Source organism: Camponotus floridanus, unplaced genomic scaffold (genome assembly GCF_003227725.1).
Source record: "Camponotus floridanus strain SB8 unplaced genomic scaffold, Cflo_v7.5 scaffold8, whole genome shotgun sequence".
Classification (NCBI taxonomy): Eukaryota; Metazoa; Arthropoda; class Insecta; order Hymenoptera; family Formicidae; genus Camponotus; species Camponotus floridanus.
This window is the reverse complement of record NW_020229849.1, coordinates 3,733,635-3,757,430: the sequence shown is the minus strand read 5'-3', so window position 1 is coordinate 3,757,430 and position 23,796 is coordinate 3,733,635. Positions and strand designations below refer to the sequence as shown.

At 34.0% G+C, this 23,796-nt stretch overlaps 2 protein-coding genes across 4 annotated transcripts in view; one reads left to right on the top strand and one right to left on the bottom strand.

The window, feature by feature from the left end:
• The window catches only part of LOC105254928, a 93,114-nt gene that overhangs the window by 12,086 nt on the left and 57,232 nt on the right, over nucleotides 1-23,796 (top strand). The window lies entirely within an intron of this gene.
• LOC105254927 (trichohyalin) overlaps nucleotides 3,027-23,796 on the bottom strand; it is a 43,991-nt gene continuing 23,221 nt past the window's right edge. The window contains exons 1-5 of one of the 2 annotated variants that reach the window (XM_011263900.3): nucleotides 12,187-12,427; nucleotides 10,159-10,391; nucleotides 5,202-8,109; nucleotides 4,133-4,301; nucleotides 3,027-3,600 (exon numbers count right to left, since the gene is read on the bottom strand). In XM_011263900.3, coding sequence (XP_011262202.1) covers nucleotides 3,343-3,600; nucleotides 4,133-4,301; nucleotides 5,202-8,109; nucleotides 10,159-10,387 — 3,564 coding nt within the window. In that variant the 5' untranslated portion in view covers nucleotides 10,388-10,391; nucleotides 12,187-12,427 and the 3' untranslated portion in view covers nucleotides 3,027-3,342. Of the gene's footprint in view, nucleotides 3,601-4,132; nucleotides 4,302-5,201; nucleotides 8,110-10,158; nucleotides 10,392-12,186; nucleotides 12,428-23,796 lie in introns of those variants that run through there. The other variant, XM_011263899.3, reaches the window with a different exon arrangement.

Below are 23,796 nucleotides of genomic sequence, written 5' to 3'. Positions count from 1 at the left end.
ATATAACTCTATATTTATGTCTTTTTTATACAAATATTTATATCAGCGATTTATTATAATTCGCGATGAGACAACTCGTATTTGCTTTCTTTTGTTTTCATTTTTATCAAATATTATTTATTTAAAATTTTTAATTTATAAATCGCTTTACGATTGATGGTGTTAAAAATATTCACATACTCCGCGTATAAAGGATATGAGAAGATAATAATAATAATATGGCGATAAAAATTACTTTTTGTTAAATAGTTAATTTGTTAAATAGTTTTGTTAAATAGTTTTTTTCAACCTTTTGTTAAATAGTTATAAAATTACTTTTTGTTAAAAATAATGGTTATTTTAAATTTAAAAATTACAGTATGACATGATATGCAATAAACACACAACACATATTATTATATTACAAGAAAGAGAGAGAGAGGCTTTACATTATTACTTACTATTGTACTTACGTTTGCGAATTATATATATATGTCATACGATGTTACATAAACTGTCGTTATAATGATTGCTCGAATGTTGACGAAGGAAGTATAATACTATAGAAGAAAAATGAAACACGGGAACAATACCAGTTTACCTTGACCGCGTTGTTAAATGATTAGATGCGCCACCGTGATTAGCATAATTCGCGTACGAGTGTTAAAAGAAGTGCGCGTGTCGAGCGATGAAAGAGTTTTCAAATACAAACTATTACGATATTTTTCTTTGAATAGAAATAAAACAGTCAATTAATACAAGTATGAATTTATTTAAAAAATATAAATCTGCAAGAGAAAGCAATGCTATGACTAATTAACGAAAATTATTGGGGCGTATTAATTGATTAACGGATTTTGATCGTTAATAGGCAATATTGATAAATAATATAGGCAATATTGGTAAAAATGATTACTAAAATTGTTTGATAAACATCCGGATGCAAAGCGACGTTTTCAATTTTCGTCGAAGTAATTCTGCGCCGATGCATCGAGCGACACGTAATGCATTATCCAAAGTGGTTGCTCGCGTCAATAGTCGACTACGTATGTACGTATTTGCTTTTGCCTTACCACGTGTCGAGATGCGATGCGAGGTGGCACCTTCAAATTCACAATGCGATTGATTGAACGCGGGAAACGTTGGCTCTTAAACGTTGAATAGCTTCGTTATCGGACGCAATAGGCAAAACGCCGAGAACAAAAGAAATGGAAAGAAATACGATATAATGGATAGATAAATATAACATGGCTGGAAGAGCTCATCGCGACTTATCAATGATTATCGTAAATGGGAATTATTAGCTAAAAACCTCTTTGTCTTTCTCTCTTTCTTTCTTTCTCTTTCCTTTCCTCTCTCTTTGTCTCTTTTTTTCGGGGGCATCTCAAATGTGTCATGCATTCTTCTCTTTCAAAGTTTTCAATTATACACACGAAGTATCTTATTATTAGCAGAAATATTTTAATTACGCTTTGAAGAATTTGTGCAGAGTTTTCTCTCGGCAAAAATTTGCCGCGAGTTTTTATAACATTCTAATTTTCAATATTACAATAGATTTCATCGCAGCTATAGTTGAAATTTTATCAAAATAACGATTAAAATATCTTTTAATTAAATAGAGACTTGAAATATTTTATTTCTTCTGAAATTAGAGTTTTTCGAAATTCGATTCAAGCTAAAAGATAAGTTGTCAATATATTATATAATAGATATCAAGTTTAATTTTTTAATTTATTATCAATATTACGCAATATTTTACGTAATCCTTGCCACAACATTAAATGTCGAAAGAGAACAGTAAGAATTTTTAAGGGATTAAAAATATTACTCGCACGTGTAATTTTTCTATATGTCATGTTTTTACGAAAGGGCGTGAAAACATGTCATTCGCTGCGAACTGATCAAATTTTGCATCCGTAATGAAATTTCGTCGCGCGATGCGAAAATATAAATAGATAGCTAAATAGATAAATAAATAGATAGAAATATTTTGGGTTATATAGATTCAGATAACTTTATTGCTTTCTCTCTGCATACGTTACATAAATATTCATCCGATTACAGCATACTTAGAGCCTATTTCTTATATCACATTTGGAAAAGCTGCAAAGGTATAATGCTCTTGCCTCTCGGCTACATACAAAAAATTTACAATAATTAAGCGCGCATTCGCTTTCGCACGCTATGTCCGCGCATGCAAATGCGGTGACAAACGAGATGTCATGTTTTCTTTCCTTGTTCATTATTTATGGTTATACGTAATTTTACATGCTAGGCTATCGGTCATTATTAAAGACTAATTGATTAACATTATTATTAATTTATAAGACACGTTATCGATTTCTAATGTTATATAAGATAAATACTGTGCTTGTTACATTTTAAAAGTTGAAGTTTTTCTCTTAGGCTACGTAAACACATGTATAACTAGTATGTATAAATGTCTATCTATGTATAAATGTGCACTATCAATCGAATAAGCGGGTAGAAAAATACCATATTTAGTTCGCGATTATTCTAACAAAATAATTGTTTTCTTTAGATAATATATATATTAAAAAATATACGTTATTGTATAAAATCTTCATTATATTAATGTTACATAATAACTCATGTCAAAGATAGTGTAATGAGTTTTATTTAACTTATTAATTACAACCTCTTTATCTTTAGCTTAACTTTTTTCAAAATATGTTTTATGAATATTCATTTTTTTAGAAATGAGAATTTTTGTAGATATTCGATAATTATAAATAATTGTGTCGCTGGATATATAATAGAAGATCGATATAAATAAATGTATGGATTGATATAGTTTAAAATTAAAATTTTCATATTTATATTCATGTGAAATTCCACGTTTTAATATTTATGAATATTTTTCAGCATTTATATTTACGTTAAATATAGAAAAAGAAAATATATCTCAAAAATTATATTTAACTTTATTATGAGTATGTTTTGACATATTTTATTTAATTCAATAGTATCTTGTTTCCATTACAATTTATATTGTTAAGAAACACTGTATTATTTATTCCAAATCATAAGAATTTATTATTTCTATGTAATTTCTGGCTTATATATTGCTTAATCTAAAAATTATCACTGATATCGCGATGTGAGTATCAAGATTTTTCGTTCCATAAATCTAAGTCTGCTTACTGAGCTCTTTCATCCAGCAACACAAATATTTGTACAGAGCAGATAGAAGTCACACAAATTGATTTGCAGTAACTCGAAACTTGCTATTCTGTCTTCTGTTAATTTTGAAGAGAGAATTTCTCCCTTTCGTTCTCTTTTTTTTCCTACCTAATTGGTATTTTTCTCTCGGAGAACAAAGAACGAATCTTATTACGAATGTTATTGATTTGACGCGTTATAGAACTTCACGACTTCTGCTCGGGCAGCATTCACAATGCTACCTCTGCAAGGGTTAGGATCCCAATTAACTCCAGGACAACCCATCGATTCGAAACACTTTACGAGACGATTGTTATTGGGCGAACAACATTGAACAATTGCCCAGATACATGGTCCGGGTGTCCGTGGGGGTGGCCGCGAAGTCGGGGGGGCGGGGAAGTTTGACGCTTGTATGCCCTCGCGGTGTGGATTAATCCCCTGAAAACAATTTATCAAATTTATCAAATTTAAATTTTTTATCAAATTTTCCTCATCTCATTTCAACGGACATAATTACGGTGATAAATAAAAGTCTCTAAACATATTTATAAAAATTTTCTAAAGAGAGAGATGCATAAAGTAAAACGGGACAATATTATTTGTATGCGATACAATTTTGCGACAAGCTTTTTCATCTTTAGTTAACATTATATGTACATACATCGTATGACTAATTTATTCTTCAATCGTATCGTCGTTTACGGTGAAAATATTATAAGAAGGAAGAAACGACGATTGCGTTGCTCGACATTCGGTCAATTAAGCGGGACAAAGCGGCGCGTTGGGGGATTCATCGAGGGGGTCCACGGAATCTACCGCAACTTGCCGGTATGGTTTAATGAAGCATGCTTCGGTTCGGTAACGAGACAATCGGCGGCGACCACGAAATCGGATTCGCAGCAGCCGCGTTGGATCGGGTTCGCGCGATCCAAGTAAAGTGCTTTGGCAGGAACAAATGGGAAGGACTCACCGTGAAATCGATCTCGTTGTTGAAGCCGGCCCTCGATATCACTCCCGGGGAGACCAAGGGACTGGGGGGACGGGTTACAATTATCCTTGCGCTCACCGGCAGGGAGTTGAGTCTGACTAGTTCCCGCCGTCTCCACTGGCTGGTCTCCTTCGGCTTGTACTCCCTCATTCTGTGGCAGGTGGAAATACGGTCGCATTCATCGCGCGAGCGTTCCAAATTAGTAAATTCTCTCGTCCCGATCATACGCTCGGGGCGTTAATCAAAGCCGCGCGCAATTTGACGTATTATGCGGTCATTGCCATTTTGGATTTTACGCGATTGAAGAGGTATCTCGAATTGCGCGAGCGAAATTTATTCGATTCAATCAACGGAAACGCGATTTTAATCGCTTTTCATTTCGGAGATATATATTAATAACAACAAAAACATAGTTATATAAAGTAAAATGTTAATATAATAAAATAATACAATAAAATAATATAACGGAATAAAAAAGGACGAAACATACATATGAAAAATCTAATCTATCGTACTAATTAATTTATATTTTTTCGATGTTATTTATATGTACGAATTTTATCATTTATATATTTTTATATATTAATTTTATCATTTGTATATTTTTATATATTTTATATATTTTTATACAAAAGCATATTTTACACGATTTATAATCCGCGAAAAATTACATTTATATATGGTATATATATTTTAATTAGAAAAGAACATCTTTAGAATAAGATGTCCTTTCGTCTAGATATCCTTTTGTATTTTTGATATGAAAAATTACAAATAGAGTTTTTTGTCTTAGTTTCCGTTTCGCTTTGTTCGTTTAATTTCATAAATTCAAATGGATTTAAGTACCAAAGCTTTATACTCACCAACTCCATCACGATAATACAACTCCAGTAACAAGAAAACAAAAGTGGAGTAAAAACAAACGGGCGAACAGACGGACAGACAATCATAGTGAACACTAATAAGCGTAGGGCAAATAAAGTTCACTGGTAATGCGCCAGGAAACTGGGTTTTTGCAAAACATCGTATTCCCAAGAGGATTCTTACGTACCTGCTCTCATCCTGTCGTCGTCTTTCGGCCTCCAGCCTTCGCCTTTCGCGTTCCGCAGCCACCCTCCTGGCCCCTTCATCTCGTACGAAATTGCTCGGAATCGGTAGACTATCCTGCCGTTTTCTGTGTTCCACCAAAAGACGACCCTGGTAGTAGCTCGGCCTCGTGGCTTCCGGCTGTCTGGTTCTCCCAGCTTCGCTTACAGACCGTTCTTTCAGCATCTCCTGTCTCCTCCTCTCGGCCTGCAACTTGGTCGCCTCCAGCCGCTTCCTATCCTCCTCGTATCGTCTGGATTGCACTTTTCTCGCCTCCTCCTCTCGTCTAACCGCCTCCTGTCGCCGCATCCGTTCCTCTCGCAGTCGCCTCTCCTCCTCTTCTCGCTGTCGCTTGGCAAGTTCCTTCCGCCGCTCTTCCGCCTCGTACCTCTGCCGTCTCGCCTCCTTCAACCTTCTCTCCGTCTCCTGCTGCCTCCGCCTGAGTTCCTCCGGCGAGGTTCGCCGATCGATATTGTACGTAGGTGCCGACGGGCCGTGCTGTCTTCTCGCTTTTGAATCGGGGTAGCTGATGGGATCGCGACGCCTAGCTTCCTCGATCAGCCTTCGTTCTTCGAACCAGTTACGATCTGTTACGGCCGATTGATTGCTTCTTGAAGGCACGGTCACCGGCTGGTTCCTCCTGATGTAGTCCTGCAGCTTCCGCTCTTCCTCCTGCCTTCTACGTTGCTCCCTTGTACGAGATTCGTCGTCGTCTCTGCTCGCGTTCATCCGCGGATGTCTGCCTTCTGCGGGTCGATAGCGTCGGTTTTGTTCCTCCGATCTGCGATCGGCACGAGTGGCGTTGATAGGTTGATTTCGCGCGATATATTCCCGTAGCTTCTGCTCCCGTTGTCTCTCCTCTTGTTCCCGCGTGCGTCTTTCTTCATCTCGATCACGCTGTCTGACGTCGTTCGGATGATTGATTCGATGTCCCGTGCGCATTAAATTTGATGGTGGCTGCTGCCGCCTTGTCTCATCCTCTTCCTGCTGTCTCTTCTTCTCCGACCATTCTCTGCGACGTTCCTCTAGTCGTCTTCTATCATCCTCGGCAAGATTTCTCGCGCGGTCTTCTTGACGTCGCCTTTCCTCCTCTTCCTTTCTTTTTAGCGCTTCTTGCTGCGATCTGTACTGTTCTCGCTTCCTGGCTTCTTCTTTCTGCAACTGTCTTTGTCGCTCTTCCTCTCTCCTCCTTGTCTCCTCATCGTGAAATCTTTGTTTTTTCCTTTCATTGCTCACAGGTGTTTCAGATTCCGATCTTCTCGCGTTTTCCTCCCTCCACTTGGTGTTATATGGTCTCTTTTTGGTCTTTTCTTCCTCTTGCAATCGTCGTCTTTGTTCTTCTTTCTCTCTGAATCTCCTCCGTTCTTCCTCATCTTTTTGTCTGGCCATTTCCTGCGTTCGATTGCGCTCCATTTCCTGTCTCTCCTCCATTTGTCGTCGCCTCATCTCCTCGTCGTCCATGCGAGGTGTCGAGGTATGATCCATCCTGTTACGATACTTATCATGTTGCGCCTTTCGCATTTCATCCCTTCTTCTCTCTTCCTCCTCCCATCTATTCAGCGTCTTTCGACCACCCTGTTGCATTCGTCGTTCTTCCTCCTCTCTTCGCTTCTGTTCGAGTAGGTTCTCATACTCCCGTTTGATATTATCGATGTCGGGATTTATTCCACGATGCTGGTCACGTCGTCTGGATACATCTTGATGGTATCGCATCTCGTGCTGCCTGCGACGCTCATTCACGGTCTGTAATTCGTCGCTGGATACGACACCTTCGTTCTCGCCGAAACCCCAATTGGTCGACCGTCTCGCAAGTTTTCGCCCGCTCTTCTCCCCCGCAAATCCCTCGGTATTTGCCTCGGCGAGCCACAGTAACCGTCGATTCCTGGTAACGTCGTTCGATAAAATGAGCGCTCGCTTCGCTTTAGTTCCCTTTTTCATTTCAGGATCTGTCGATTTTTCTGACTTTTCTCGATCGATTTCGAGTCCGCCGGATTTTCGTGGAATGGATTCCCCCAAATCCCCTCGAATCGGTAACTTTTCCGACCGCCTAGACTCGTCCAGATGATCGGAATTTAGATGGCTAGCATCCATGTCGCCCCTGTTCGGCTTATTCTTCTTTGTAACGGTCTCTAATTTCTTTAACTTGAATAACTCGTCCATCTCTTCGTAGTTTTCCTCATCGTACGACGGATTGTAGTCGAGATCGAGAGATATTGGCATTACGTCCAGCAGCACGGACGCCGGTGCCACCCCCTCCTGCTTGTCGGGCGTATCTATCGATCTTTTCGCCTTGTGGGACGATGGCGACGCTTCTAGACCTTCGCATCCAACCTGTAGCTCCGGCACACCACCGACGCCGAAAGCGTCTCTGTTGACCGAAGGTGTCTCGGTTCGTTGCTCCTCGAAAAAGTTGGATTGCTTGTGATGAACCTTCGGGTCTATTGTCGTCGACTTGATTTCCGTTATTTTCGTCTTTAAATTCAAGTGACTAGTTTTCTTGGGAGCTTTGCTCTTGTTTTTTGACGGGAAATTCGTGGGGGGCGTGGTTGCGGTAAGCAGAGTCTTCTCTTTGGACAGGTCCAGCTTGTATATTTCCATCGAACCCGGGCCTTGATCCTGGAACGTGTCGTCGGCCACAAAGGGGTCGTCCAAGAGGTCTGAACGAGGTACCATCGTTTCACGCGAAAGCGTCTCCGGCATGTCGTAGCCGTAATCGACTTTGTCGGCTGCGAATTCCGTGGTGGCGATATTTGACAACCGCTTCTGCCAGCTTGAAAGGGAGTAGACTCGCTTTGAGACAATGTCCTTCAGAGGCTTCTCAAGCGAAAAATTTTGTTCGGCAAACTTGGCATTGTGACGTAGAGCTTTTAATTCTAAAAAACACAATTGTAGCAGTTTTAAATGAAATAGACTGAAAAAGATAATTGCTTACTTTGGAATAAATGGGCATAATAAATTTTCAACTTTAATGAACCGTTCGTGAATATATATTTAAATGATTAATGATATTGTACTTTTAATCGTTCATTGTTAAAATATTAAACACACACACACACACACACACACACACACAAGATTTTTCATATAAATATAATTAATTATTAACATATAATTCAATAACATTCATAAATTATTATGTTTCTCGATTGCGATATAAGATTACTATATTGAAAAGTGTCGTTTTTCAAACTTTGATTAAACATTTTTTTTTCATATAAGAAAAAACTTCGAAAGATATCCCCGATCCTTTAGGGAAAAGTTTAACTTTTCCGAGTCCGAACCTTTTTGATCTGCAAATAGCTATACATAGTACATGAGGAATGTAATATTTTATGGCGCAAAACTTTACGAGATATGCGCAAAGCGAATAATTGCATAGGAAGTTACGTAATTTTCGTATCTGATTTAAGAAGTTCAAAATGACATCGATGCAAGTTCCTACTTGAAATTGGATGCTCTTGAGTAAAATTTATGTAAACGCAAATTATTGTATATATCCGGAAAAACAAATTATTTTTATGAACAAACATTTTAATAAAGATTTAATTTCGAGATTTAATGTATGGACGAGAGAGAGATTCTTCAAAAGATATTTAATAACGATTTTATGCTTGGTTAGAACTAATGTAGTTGCATACTATAGTGACGTGAGTAATGCGACGCCAATTTACTCTGAAATTCTTGCGTGCCGTTATAACGTTAAATTTATATATGTGTGTGTGTGTGTGTGTGTATGTTGTTTGAAAGATATAAATTTTTCTCTTAAATAATAATAATTATTATATTTTTTTCCATATTTGCAACGTGTACAAAAAATTTAACTATTATTACTTATTTTTAAACTTATATTATATGTATATTTTATAATTTTAATCAAAAATATTCTATTTACCCTTCTTTCTAATTAATTTTTTAATCTCGAAAGTCATATTTCTCTCTAGAATTACCGCTATATTAATAATGTAATGCATTAAAAAAAAACTGTTCTCACATGTTTCCGATTTATAAAAATATACCAGCAGAAAAATGCATACCGAGTCGTATCTTACGTGAAATAAAAATGGAATAATAAAATTATGAAATAATAGAATGGAATAATAAAATTTGGAATTAAATGTAAATGTTGAAAAATTCGAGCGTCTGACAAATGCAGTATTTATTCGATATCGAAATTACACGAAGATGATGATTAAGGAGATCTTAATTAATCAGAAAAGTCTGGGAAAAGAGGTAGTCGGGATGAACGGATTTCCATCGGTTAGGTCGAACGCGTTTCGACGCGACGCGTATATTTCGTCTCTATTAGACGACGGTTCGACAAAATTAAATCTCTGATCGTAGTTGAACCTAGATAAACTAGAGCATTATATATCTGCCTAGTAGTAGGTAGAAAATGCCAAGTGCAACACTAAATATAAATAATAAAATATTGGAAGCATATTTCTCTATTTGGCATTGCTTATATGTCAGATACTTTATTGAAAACAATATATTTAATAATTAAATTAAAATATTTAATTATATAGAAAATATTGCTATATAGATAAATATTATTTCCAGGGAAAATATTTCAGGCTACAGAGAAGCAGTAAATATTAATAAAATAATATTATTATATGAAAATGTGTAAACCTTCGATATTTCCTTAAAATAACGAAGTACGAAGTACAAGCAAATGGAATATTTTGATAAAATAAAATTAACATTTAAAAATAACTTTATTATAATATATATACTTTTCCTACATATTAAATTATATAGAAGAGAAAGAAAAGAAATAAGCAAGGTTTATACTAAGCCTCTCCTGAAATATCCTCAAAATGGTAATCTTGTATTCGGTATAGCTCCTTGAATTAATAGTGGGACCCGATATAGTGCTTTATTCGGCTCAGTGGAACGTAATACTATAAAGTCTGACATACCCTCCGCGGAAATCGACCTTCGCGAGTCGATCCAAAGGTCGAGCGGCTGATCCTCGGCCGGTCCGTGAGCCCTCCAGTCCCTAGTCTGGTCTCGTTGAAGCTCAGCGTAGCGATGCGGGGACGCGGGGGAGTATTGATCGTTGGAGAGGCGGAGGGTGACTGTTCCTCCTACCAGACCCGCCACCGTGAACCAAACCGTGGCCAGAGCCACTGTCACCCGTGGCTGCATCGTCCTGCAATCAAACGAAGGCTTTCCTTCGTTATTCCACCTCAATCGAGCAATCTGACTTACTTGGATGGCGTTAATAGAATCCCTAATTTCTTAAGCCGAATCGAGATTTAGCTCTTATTTACAATCTTTCCAATATTTACGAGTTCTAAAGGATTTCGTAGTTTAATTTATCTGGAAAATTGAGTTCGCGCCCTTCAAATAGACAATAAACACCGAATCAAAATGTAGCTCTTATTTACAATCCTTCCAATATTTATAAATTTTAAAGAATTTCATAGTTTAATTTATGTGAGAGATTAAATTCGTTCTTCAAATAAACGGTTTTTTACTTAGAGATTTCTATTGAAACGAGGCTTTTCGATAGAACTATACGAAATTCTGTATGTTCAGAGATCTAATTAATATGTACTGTTTTTAAAATTTTTAATTATGTGTATTCCGTATTATTGCGTAAAATTTCACAATGATTTCTTATTTATATATAATGTCAAAATTTAAATTAATCCGTATAAAATTATTTTTGATCCACAATGAACCTGTTATTTAAAAGTTAAATTTTTTATTATTCAAGAAAAAAAGATATTAACAATCTTTACATTTATTAATCTTTTATATAATTGTTTATCTGATTTCAATAAATTAATTTAATATTGTAAATTTTTGATGAAAATTGTAGAAAATTTAAATTAATAAAAACAAATATATCATACTTTTAATATTAGCCATGTTTTACAGGCTTTATATTTAACTCGTAACGGAATCATATGTATCACATAGTAACTAAACGAAAGAATTAAAAAACATCAAGAACTAAAAAAACACACGTATAGAGAAAGAAAAAGAGAGAGGAAAGAAGAAAAAAAAACATTATATTAATATTTTTAATTACTGTTAAAATTACTTATTAAAGTATTACAATTTTTTAAATCGAATAATTTGTTTTTTTTTTTCTAAAAATTTGTTTATCAATAATACATATTTTAATACTTTAAAGTTTTCATATTAATTATTTGATGAAAAATTACAAGTAATGATCAAAAAGCAGATGTTAAGTTCTCTCTCTTTTTTTTATAAAGAAGGTTTATACATACATAAATATATATGTAGGAACAAAATTCTACTTTAGTAGAATTTTTGTTTTAAATAGAAGCTGCATATTAAATAATATTGAAAAATATTTCTCTAATATATTAAAAGAGATATTAAATTGAAAATTGAGATAAAAGGAGTAAGAAGCAAATTTCTGTGATTCCGAAAACCTTCAATATATATATCGTGTTTTTTATATGAGAAAAAAAGCTCTTTGATGTAACATAATATAATAAGAGAAAAACCAAGAGAACCCCAAAATTATATCACCGAAAAAAAAAGACGTTAATATTTTAACGTAATAAATTAATATTTTACAAACAATTTTTTTTCTCTCTCTCTCTTTCAATTTATATGTTTATAAATTATCTTTTAAAAGACTTTTCGTAAAATAGATCGAAAAATAGATTATAAAACAAATTTCTTATATCATTCAAGGATCTTATATATCATTCAAAATTAAGCAAACATGCACACGTGAAGCGGCACCACTTTCATAATCGAAATATAACGTATATTCCTTTTTATTCACTATAACAAGCACTTACTCCGCGAATCTTATTCTCAAAAAAGACAATCACAGAGAGTCCGGCTCTTTGACTCTTTGAAAACCTCAAAGTAACTATCTACTCCGCGGATTCCTTCAAAGGATCGCACCATCGCCTTGAAAGATGAAAGCAGGTACGAGACAGCCTATATCAGCCTACCGTGCAACTCTCGAATGACACTCCAAGTAACCCTCTCTCTTCACTTCGATTTTCGGATTCAGCTGTTCCTACACGTGAATCTGCCAGCACTTTGCGAACGACACTTGGAGCGCGCCTCTCTCTCTCTCTCTCTCTCTCTCTCTCTCTTTCATTCAGCGAAACGAGAGAATAAACGAGAGGGACAGGAAGATAGAGAGAGGTTGATACCAACAACGGATCGAGTGATCTTGACACACTGCCCGCGTCAGGCCGAAGTAGCTAAACTTAATATCGTGGTGAAGGAGAAGGCGAAGAAGGCCGCTCGCGTAAATCAACTCTTATATCTGCACGATTCGCCAATTGACTTCCGCCAACTGACGTCACGTTTCTCTTTCTTTCTCTTTCTTTCTCTCCGTCTATCTTTCTTTTCATTCGCCAGCCCAGTTGACGGAAAGATCACTAGTAATTTCGACCAATTGCGATCAAATACCGATGGTGGGTTTCTCCGTTGTTCGCGTGTCAGGCGACAAAGTGACGTCAAAAATCGTCACGAAAGTCTGGGATGTGGCAGATTAATATTTATCATAATTTATAACTTTTGTGACGATGCCAAGGTTTCAATGAAAGATATCACGTGCGGGAAACACAAGAATGAAGTAAGCCCCAGAACGTTTATTTAAACTTCCTACTTTCTGCTGATAATGATATATGAATCACTGAAAATGTAATACGGACTTAAATCATGTCTAAATAAAAATACCAAGAAAAAGAATTTTAAAGGCTTGAATTTTTATTATTACTCAATTTCGTTTATAAAAATTGTTAATGAAAATTGACAACTAAAGAAATTCTTTTAAATATAAAATTTTAAAAATATATATAACTATCATATTTTAAGCGAGATTTTTATTCTTGTGAAACATTGAAATGTTTTCACTTTTATTTGATTATTAAAATCGATAATTTTTTTTGAAGAGAGTGCTTTGTTTAGAAATATAACGAGGGTTTATATTGAACTATTTAGATTTTATCACTGCAGCTAGCTAGTTAGTGCAAGTTATTCTTAGCCACTCATTTAATGTCTATCATCCAAAGGAAGCGCGGTTGATTAGACGCTTTATAGACTCGATATATTCGCATCGTTAGGAAGTCAATTAGAATAATCAAATTTTTTCCTTCTATTCGAAGGTCAACGCTCTCACGCTGCAGTTGTTATTGGAATAACATATATTATTTTTTTTTCTCCTGTCACGCGAATATTTCAAATCGCTTGTGTACCGCAAACATTTTTTTCGGAGATCTTTTTTCCCGATTACATATCGTATCTTGGCGATATAGCTATTAAAGCTAACTTAAGCGAGAGGAATGTGATTTCAAGCAAGTACGCGCGATACATTCTCGAGCACACAAACGAGAAAATATCTGGAGTGGGAGGAGAGGGAGAGCGATGAATAAGAATTTATTTGTCGCCGCAGGCGAATACTTTCGATTTAACGACAGAATGAATTATTCCTGTTGCAAGATATATAATTGTGATATATTATCGTGTGATATATCATAATTTTTCCGATAGGAATAATAATCCGCTGACACGGAGTCGGCAAATATATAATTACAATGTAATGGATATTCGAAGATATCATTGTACATAGGCTTTAATGGAGCCGAGAATTATGCCTTATGTATCAAAGCGTCTCCTAATTGCTAGATATTACAACATAATGGTCGATTGCGCAATTACAGAGAAGTGATTAATTAGTAATAGACCGTGCCTGTAATTAAATGGTCGCAAACTTGCGTTTACCGAGTAAAGCCCGACGTCGTAAACTACAATTACGTTTAGCACGAAAACGGGATACATGACGTAGTCTTATCCAAGTATTTCATTCGCTTACATGTATACATATTCATGCTTGCCGATGGTGATCCACTTGCCTGATTGCATTTAAGCAGGTATTTTTTTAAATTTGCAAGGAAAGTCATGTATGATATATTTCATGTATGATATATTTTTTGTCAGAAATATTTTATTTGATGATTCTTAGGTGAGTGAAAACAATATGAGAGCAATGTCAGATTTTTAAGACTATTTCCAAACATTAACTATCTCGCTAACTCGTTTCAGTAAATACTAAATAATCCTGATTTTAATATAAAAAATAATACATTTAAAATACAGATCTATAGGTCACATTTGACGATAAAAATACGGGATGTAAGTGCGAATTTAAGCGATAAACGATTTATTTCTCCGAGAAAATGGATTTACCATGTTCTTGCCCGGATCCTCAATTATAGAAGATGCTCGCAGGCATAGCGCGAACTTAATTGCATGAATTGTTCTTCAGACAAGCCAGATTTAAGTTCCGCCAATAATCCGCAGACACGCAAGTTTCATTTCTTCTTTCTCGTATCTGATCTTCTATCTATTTCGCCATCTTTCTTCCATTCATCTCGCATGCCTGAGGCAATGGCAGTAATTGGGATAAAGTTTCCTTTCACATATAGTTGTATGAGAAAATGGCTACAGTTGTTTTCCCTCCCTCTCGCAGTCAATGTCAAAAGATTTAAAAAACGAAAAATATATATCAGTACAAAAGTTACAATTTTCCATCGATGTTACGTTGATCTTTTTCACAAATATAGCTATAATTGAATTATCTTATTTTTCGATACATGTAGAAATGCAACATATGAATATCAAAAACTTGTTTTCTATATTTCTTTGCGCTTTTCCGTAGCTTCCTGTTTTCTTATTGCTTACGGAAATGATTTTTATATTTCCTGTCAGTCTTATTATTTCTATTTTTTATTTCACTAAAAAGTATTTATAATTTCAATATGTAAAATATGTACTTTAAAAAGAAAAGAGAGAGAAAGAGAAAGAAAATCTAAGGAGCTATTTTTTTATCTCTTCTTTCTTTTACTTTTTCTTAATAAATTGTGAAAAATTCTGTTTGAATTTCAAGCGTTTGAAAACAGAATCTTTCGATAATAAACGAAGAGGATTTTTTATTTATTTAATCGTTTATAATTTAAAAATTTCTTTCTTAAAAACATCAATGTCAAACTGCCTAATAAACATATCAAAAATCTAAAAATGCATAACATATATTAAATGATTTTTAAAAGGATCTCCATTGAATTTTCGCTGAAAAATTCTCAAGTAAAAAAAGGATCTATTATATACATATATACAGATTTAGGTTATTTTGCGTACTTATTGTGAAGCATGTATCGGAAATCTCGGAGCTCTTGTCGAGCTCGAACGTCTCGATTTTCGACTGATTTTCACTGTATCGCGTAGTTGAGTAGTATGCGGGTCTGAATATATCGTCGAAAAAATGGCCGTCCGGGGATTCCCACGAGCGACGCTGCGGTTTATTATGCGGCACGGGAAATCGGATTAGGATCGCGAATGCACGCGTATCTCGATCGCCGATAATAACGCGTCGCGACGCGATAGACATGGCGCTCTAGAACAGTCGCTAAAAACGTTTGCGATCACCGTATATACAATATATACGCGACTCTCGAGAGCGGACCGCACTATCGATCGGCGTCGGTTTCGGCCTGACTTTTCGCTGATAACGTATTGAAATATTGGAGCAAGTCCCCGATGTTGGGCAAGCGCGACGTGTGTTCACACGAGGTGAATGAGATTTTTTTTTCCCCTTATTTAACGCTGCCCTTATCGCGCGCGCGATGATAAATTGTCTTAAGTCGCGAACGATCGACCGCCGAAACTTTAACGGCACTCGTTATATGCTTACTCCGCGAGCAACGAGAAAGCATGCATAATGTATTGAAAGCGAGCATTGCATTATGGAATGTCGATCTATCGATATATCGAAAATAGAGGAAGGGATGAATCGAAATATTTTGCTGGCTGAATACATAAACTTGGAATACGTCTTTCTTCGGAGTAAAATTTGTATACATTGTATTTGTATAAAATATATACAACTCGTATAAAAACTCAATTTCAGCGATTTTTATAATTCTATTCTATTCTAGCTTTTTTCACCTCGAATAAAATTTTTATTACTACAATTTTGTGTTGCTTACAAATTATGAAAATATTCGGTTTATTTTTCTCCATTATTTTTTTTGTAAAATTCTCTTTATCTAAGAAAAATATTTACGAAAAATATCACTTCGCGCGTTACAAGGTTTACGTTCGCGAAACGGCAGCTGGAGATCGGTAAACTCAATCGACAGATTTTTACTCGCCGAAGTCAAGGAAAGCAACACATTAGCATGTTAAAGTGTGCCGGCAGCATTGCTAGTCAGAAGGTTAATTGCGACTTAATAGGCGGCCTCTTTTCCGCCTCTTATTCTGCTGCCGCGCGAATTCCTTGACGCAGGAATGCGAGATGCCGCGAGCGATGATTTATTTCTGCAGGCAACCCACGTATGCGTGCATAAATAAGGTCGATGTGCGCATCGTAAAAGTGGCGCATCGGCAAGAAGGCTTACCGTTTTGCGGGCTGACTTTCCGCTCGTAAACTTGCGCAATGTCCTTAAAATTGAGATATAAAGTTAATAAATATCGCGTGAGAAAGATGAAAGAAGAAAAGAAGGAGAAAAAACGTTACATCTTGGAAAATGACAGTGTGAAGAAGCGACGTCGTCCAGAATTACTCGAAATTTGCCGAGGACGGAGTCGTCCAGTTTCCATCTATGGCGTGTATTTTCGTGGATACATACAATACAAATAGAGCAAGCGATGGTGAAAGATGTACATTTGCGGCAGCGAATATTCCGAGAGCAATTTGCATTTTTCCCTCCCTTAGGAAAATTTAATCCACGGTTTATTGTGGATCGCTAAAAGCTCTCTCCTTCTTTTCTTTTTTTTTTTTTTTGTATTTTTGGGCGTTTAAATATTGCGATAGTATTCTTTTCCTCTCTCTTAGAATCATATATCTTGTAAATACTTAATTCCAACGATTTTTAGATATCTACATAATAGTCTTTTTAGATATCTACATAATAGTCTCTTCTTCTCTTCGAATAAAAAATTCATTATTATTTATTAAAAAAATTATTATTAAAGAATTATTATTATTATAATTATTATTATTATAATTTTGAAGAATTATTATTATTATAATTATTATTATTATAATTTTGCACAAGCAATTTCGCGTTGCGATATAACAATTAGGAGATGATTTTCGTCATGTAAGTTTTGCCACGTAACGAGACGTTTATCCACGAAAGCAGCCAATAACTGTGCGCTCTCTTAACGTGCAGCTTTAATTGTTATTGCATTGCAACATAGTAATTAGACGACGTTGCCAACTCGCAAGTAACTCGATTGAAATAACGGATATACTTTCGTAATTACTACCGTCCCATCATTCCAGCGCTAATCCATTTCCTCCACATCTAAGATGCCCGGAAATGTCGATAGCACATTACTTCCTGATCTAAAGGCTTCCCTTAATTTACGAATTGCTATTACGTCGATTTTCCATACTAAAATTTATTTGAGATATTTTTACGAGAAAATACGAAATAATAATAATAATGTATATCCATAATTATTCCGTGTTTTATTTAGAATTACTTAATATTTAACTGTTTAATATTGAAATTTTTTTGATGAAAAAGATAACACGATTAAACTTTTAATGACTCTTATCGAACAATTAAACTCGTGCAAATTGCATTTTGTATCGCCACCGATCGATTAATCGCTAATTGAGGACAAGCTACAATCGAGCAAAAAGCGTTACCTAATTAACGCGAGCGCCCGCATCGTCGCTGATCAGCGGGCTCTTGGCACCGCTAAATGCGATTACTTATTAATGCCGAGTGATTTGTATCGGTTGTAATCTTCAGAAGAGCAAAGTAACGATCTGATAATGTAATTGTAAAAACCCTCATGGGGAAAACAAAGAATCGCGTTCCTTTTCGTCGGTCACATTTTCTTCTTGAAACATTCCCCAGATCGTCGTATCGATCTTAATTTAACTCTTGTTTTTCGTTATCGAAAAGCAGGTAATATATTTAAAAAAAGTGCCACATGCACGCGAGTTATTCCATTACATTATAATAACGGTATTTTAAACATCAAAATTAAAATTGCATAATATTATATATTAAAGAATATCGAAATTATGCAGGTATATGAGATATAAAATATATTTAAAAAATTATAAAATACCAAATAAACATTAAAAAATAATTACGTATCTTGTTAAAATTGAAACGAAAACATGTAATATTTTTGAACTTTATTTACTACATTTGTAAAAGGCCATTCGATCTTGCTTGGAAATCGATAATTGAAAAACGGATTATGCGAAGGTCTTTTGCGCGAGTCTGCTTCATCGCTTCTCTTGATTTCCGTCAGAGATTTTAATATCCGTTGCTTTTCTTTTTTTTTACAAAAATCGCGCGAAAAAAGAAGGCATCTTCTGAAGATTGTCCTCGCGGTGGGCGATAATGCGATGACCGGTTAGAATCAAGATAGCCGCATTTGCTACTTGAATGTTGATGATAAACCAGCACAAAACCTGATTTCCTCTCTGTCGAAGCTTCACAATTCTTGAACTCAAATGGCCATTTCATCCTGCAGAGAGACGCTTTAATTCTAGATAAACTATCAGCAAATTGCATGGAAAATAGAAGAGATGCGCTGAGGAGAGAGAGGAAGAGTTATATTGTACTTTAGGATACCAGAGATGGAGATAGGAACAATCTGGATACGCCTGATGAGATTCTATTCTTATCCCGCAGAAAGTTATATTAAACGCCAATGGTACTTCTGTTATTAGAGTTATTATCCTCTAAAATATATATTGAGACAGATTTGCACATTGTGATCCCTTTGGGCAGCCAATCGATTCATAACACTAGTTAAAATCCCTCGTATTCTTTTGTAATAATAATTACTTTTCTTTCGTGTAATTATTTCTTATTATCGTTATCTTTCATTCTTCTCTCTTTTTCCTTCTCATTTCTTGAATATTAAAATATTTTTTCTGTTAATAGAGAGTGGATAATAAAATTTTCATGTACAAACTGGATTTTTATGTATAATTAAATAGCATGCAAATGGGTACTCCTTCTTAGTCGAATAATTAAATCGGTACATACTTTGTAATAAATATTTTCATATTTTCATCAGTCGCGCGCAACTCGTGTTTCAAATCGATTTGAAAATATAATAAAATCGAAAAAAAAGAAAAATTGGATTCAACTTAAAGAGGTCCTGAAAAGCATATTTAAAAAATTAAAATTATTTCACATCATTATCATTCTAGCAACAAAGGACGGCAAGGCGAGTTGGGGGCAAAAGTCACGTGTCGTTGATGGGCAGAAATTTACAGCACGATTATAAATTAACACGACACTGGCAGGCAGTTAAGAGCAGGGCGTGTCACCTTCGAGCCGAGTCTAGTGTCAAACGACGTTATCGCGTTAGTCGCGAGCGAGCAAGCAAAATAATTAGAACGGCCCCAATATATAAGCGGTACGCTCGAGTCTATTTCGAACTAACCGGATAACCCCCCGCGGACATTAATCGTCGCCGCGCCCCCGGTGCATGTCAGACCCCACGGCAAAAATCAGCAGTGACTTGCAACTTGAAATATCGCGTCGGCCTTAATCGGCCTTTTCCTCGCGCCTCTTTCCGAGATCGAGATATAGTCGGTAATAAATGCCGATTTTCTACACATGTCAACATACATCTCCTTCTCCTCACATTTACTCTAAACTTGATCACATATGATAATTATGTACGCTCTTTCGTTTGTAAAGAGAATTGTATTTTCTGACCGTGATGTTCTTAGATTTTTAAGATTTATATAAAGTATAGAAATATGAAAAAAAAAATATTTATTTCATATTTATATGAATATTATAATGTTATATTTCTTAACTTTATGATTCTATGAAATGTAAATTTTTATTATACAAAAAGATATTCAAAAAATATATAATAACATGTATTATAGAGCAAATAAAGATTTTGATACATTAGAGATTTCAAACTCTACTGATAAAAAATTTAAAAATATACAGTTTTCGTATCTATACTACAATATATAAAAAAATTTTCATTTTTTTAATATTTATTTTTATATATACGGATATATTATTAATTTTGAATTTATTATTATTAATTTATTTTAAGAGAGATTGTGTATTTTACATTAATTTCTTATAAATTATGCAGAAATTATTTCTATAAATTACATATGCAAAAACGTGGAGAATCTTGTGTGGGAAAGAAATGAATAATAATAAATATAATTGCACGATAACGGCAAGCGCAAACGGCAATTACATTTTTGCATAACGTAATTCCTATCGTGCTCTTAAAAACTGCCCATTGAACAGAAAGTACACACACACCGTCTATTTGTCGAACACTTCACTTTTACGTTTCCCATGACGAAGCAAGGTGCGCCGCCTCCGCTATTAATGGCTAATTGCATTAATCTCTAATTACTTTAATGCGCGATAAGGTTGGATGCTCTTCGCAATCGTAAACCGATGGCATCGAATTAGAACGGTACATTTAAGTGCTCGATCAATCGTACGTACGCATTATATATACATCGTTGCACTCGAAATAAAATATTCGAGTTATCAAAGCCAAGGAGAAATATTGTCGTCTCATTAATGACATCGCTCTGCTTGCCAAATACATATATCAGAGTGGCAAAATAAATACTTATCATTCACACATTTGTCTGGGATTTTAATTGGAAAAATAAATAAATAAAATAATAAAAATAAGTAATAAAATAAATTGTTACATATTAGTTTATAAATTTGTTAAGATTGTAGTAATAATTGAGATTATAATGATAAATCAAATAAAGTATGAAACTAATAATTGAAAAAAATAGGAACATGGAAAAAATAGGATATTGAAAAACATAGGAATATAATAATTGAAAAAATAATTGAATATTTTCAAAATGAAATTTACTTTCTCGCTTGTGCGATAACTATTGAATATAAATTTTATTTATTAAATGAATCTGCCAATAGAGCATCCTGCTGTGAATATATTGATTTAAACCAGTCAGAGGAATGCAAATTTACGCACAATTACGCTGACGTTTCGATGTCGTGAAAACGATTGTTGTTTATACATCGCACAAACAGCTGATCCAACGTCGATAACTAATTTTGTTACGTAACAACCGCGAAACTTGCCATTTTACTCGATTTCTCGTCGCGAGCAAGAATGTGTGATTACAGTTCCGTTTAATTACTATTTTTTATCGATATTTCCAATATTTTGGGAGATTGACTTTGTAACTGGTACCAATAAGAGAAAAAAACGCAGTATATGCTTTGTATTAATTGATCAAACATATCAGCCAAATTTTTCGAAGCATTATAATCTCATTGTTCATTCAATTATTAATTGAAATTAATTGTTAATTATTAATTGAATATCAATTGTTAATTGAAAATATATAAAACAATTTTAATTTTTAACGAGCGTCGTACAACATAAGATATTTAATATTAATTACATGTTAATTAATTTTTTTAAATGTATTATAAATTAATATACTTTTTTTATTGATGACATTAACTGGCATTTAAAAAACCGATTCGTGTTTTCTTTTTGTCAAGAATTTAATCGATTTCCTGTCAATATTCATAAATTAAACACAACATCAAATACATTCGCCGATGTATATCGTGTGGTAGTGATTGATGATCATTATATAAAAATAATATAAAACACGTTTCGAAATGTCAATGCATTCGTGCTTTACGACATTCAAACTTTCGTTTTACTTCATTAAAATTTATCATAATGTGAATTTCCCATTTTTCCTCGGGATATGCTGCCACTTCGCGAGAAACTCAACGGAGCTTTTGCAAAAGCGATGTAAGACAGCATTGAAATCGGATTCACGAATCAGCTTGCTGGCTCGCCGGAAGAATTCATTCGCCCGTATAACGCATAATGCGGCTACATTCCCATCGGGATTACGCGGATTCCACCGTTTCGGAACGTTCGAGCTACCAACACCCGTCACGATTCTCTCGATGATTTCAAATTCAGTCGGAGAGAGAAAGGCGAGAACCTAAAACCACAGAACAGAAATATACGCGCGATCAGATACAACCGTGATACAAATAGCCATTTCTACAGCTGATCCTCTGATTTAGACATTTTTATTTTTCTAGTGTAGCCAATAATAAGAATCGTCAAAATAGAGAGAATGAATTTAAAAATACTAAGATGTAAGTATATTTAAATAATAATTTTTTTATTATCGAAACATATACTTGCAATTTATTAGGAACAATTAAATCACAAAAAATTTAACTCACAAAGATATTCCCATATAATTTATTTGGAATTTAAAAAAATTAAAAATAACATTCATTTTATTTGATTAATAGAGATGAATAAATTAATATTTTATAAATTAACATTTATAAATTAATAAAGATGAATATAAATTAATATTTCAAATTAAATTAATTATTTTAAAAGTTGAAATATAAAAATAATAAAATTGTAAAGTACAAAATTAATGATTATATTTTAATAACTGAAAGTTATTTTAGTATTTGACATAAAAAGAAATAATTTCTTAAATTGTAAAAAAAATAGAATATTTTAAGATATAATAGATGAATAGAAACCAGAGATATTCATAAAAAAGTAAAAAGTATGAATTCCTAATTTGAATATTAAAATAATATAAAGATTGAGAAAAAATTTTAATTGTTTAAAAAATAATTATTAATTATTAATAAAAAAATTAAAATTAATAAAGCTATAGCTTGAATAATTCAATGGAAAAAATTGTTTTATTATTTAAATTTATATATATATATACATATATATATATATGTATAAAATTAAATAAGTAAATTAAATAATAAAACAAATATAAGATAAAGAAGAAATTGTTAATTTTAATTATTAATTTTCTACAAAAAATCGTATTACAATTAAATTACAAAAATTGAGAAAATGTTTTTATTTTATTTTCTATAAAAATTATTGAAAGATATAAACACTTAATTTTTTTCTTAATATTTTAAAATTAAAATATAGAGATACGTCTGATAAAATCGTTCATTGATTTTGCTGTAGATGCTTGACTGGGATTTTCCTAATCGTAAATTTATTGTTCACGAATAATAAGAAGGTATTGCGCGATCAACATAACGATGTCTGAGAAAGTTCACGATCGTGTCGAATGTTAATACCACCGTAATCAAGATTGTTTAAATGCTTATCATCGTTCTGATTGATTTTATTACGTTATGATTATGATATATGGGCATTATAGCCTATTAAATATTCGTGTTTAAATCATTGGGATATATTGCTATCACCGCTAAATTATTCTCGGTCTGTCGATTGAATTAATGACCGCACATTATTGTCTTGGATCGTCCCAGTCGAATCGCTGGAAATGTCAAGAACCCAAATTTTACAGGCTAAGAATCAAGAATATTACGCAAGAACGTTATAATATATTCGACTTGAAAAAGTAGCAATTTTCGGTATCAAAAAATTTGTATTTAGAAAATATAATTTTTAATCTTATACATAGGGGTCTATAAGTCGACAGTAATTTACGAGTATAATCTCGAGCAAGCAATACTTGCTTTCTCTCTATACTT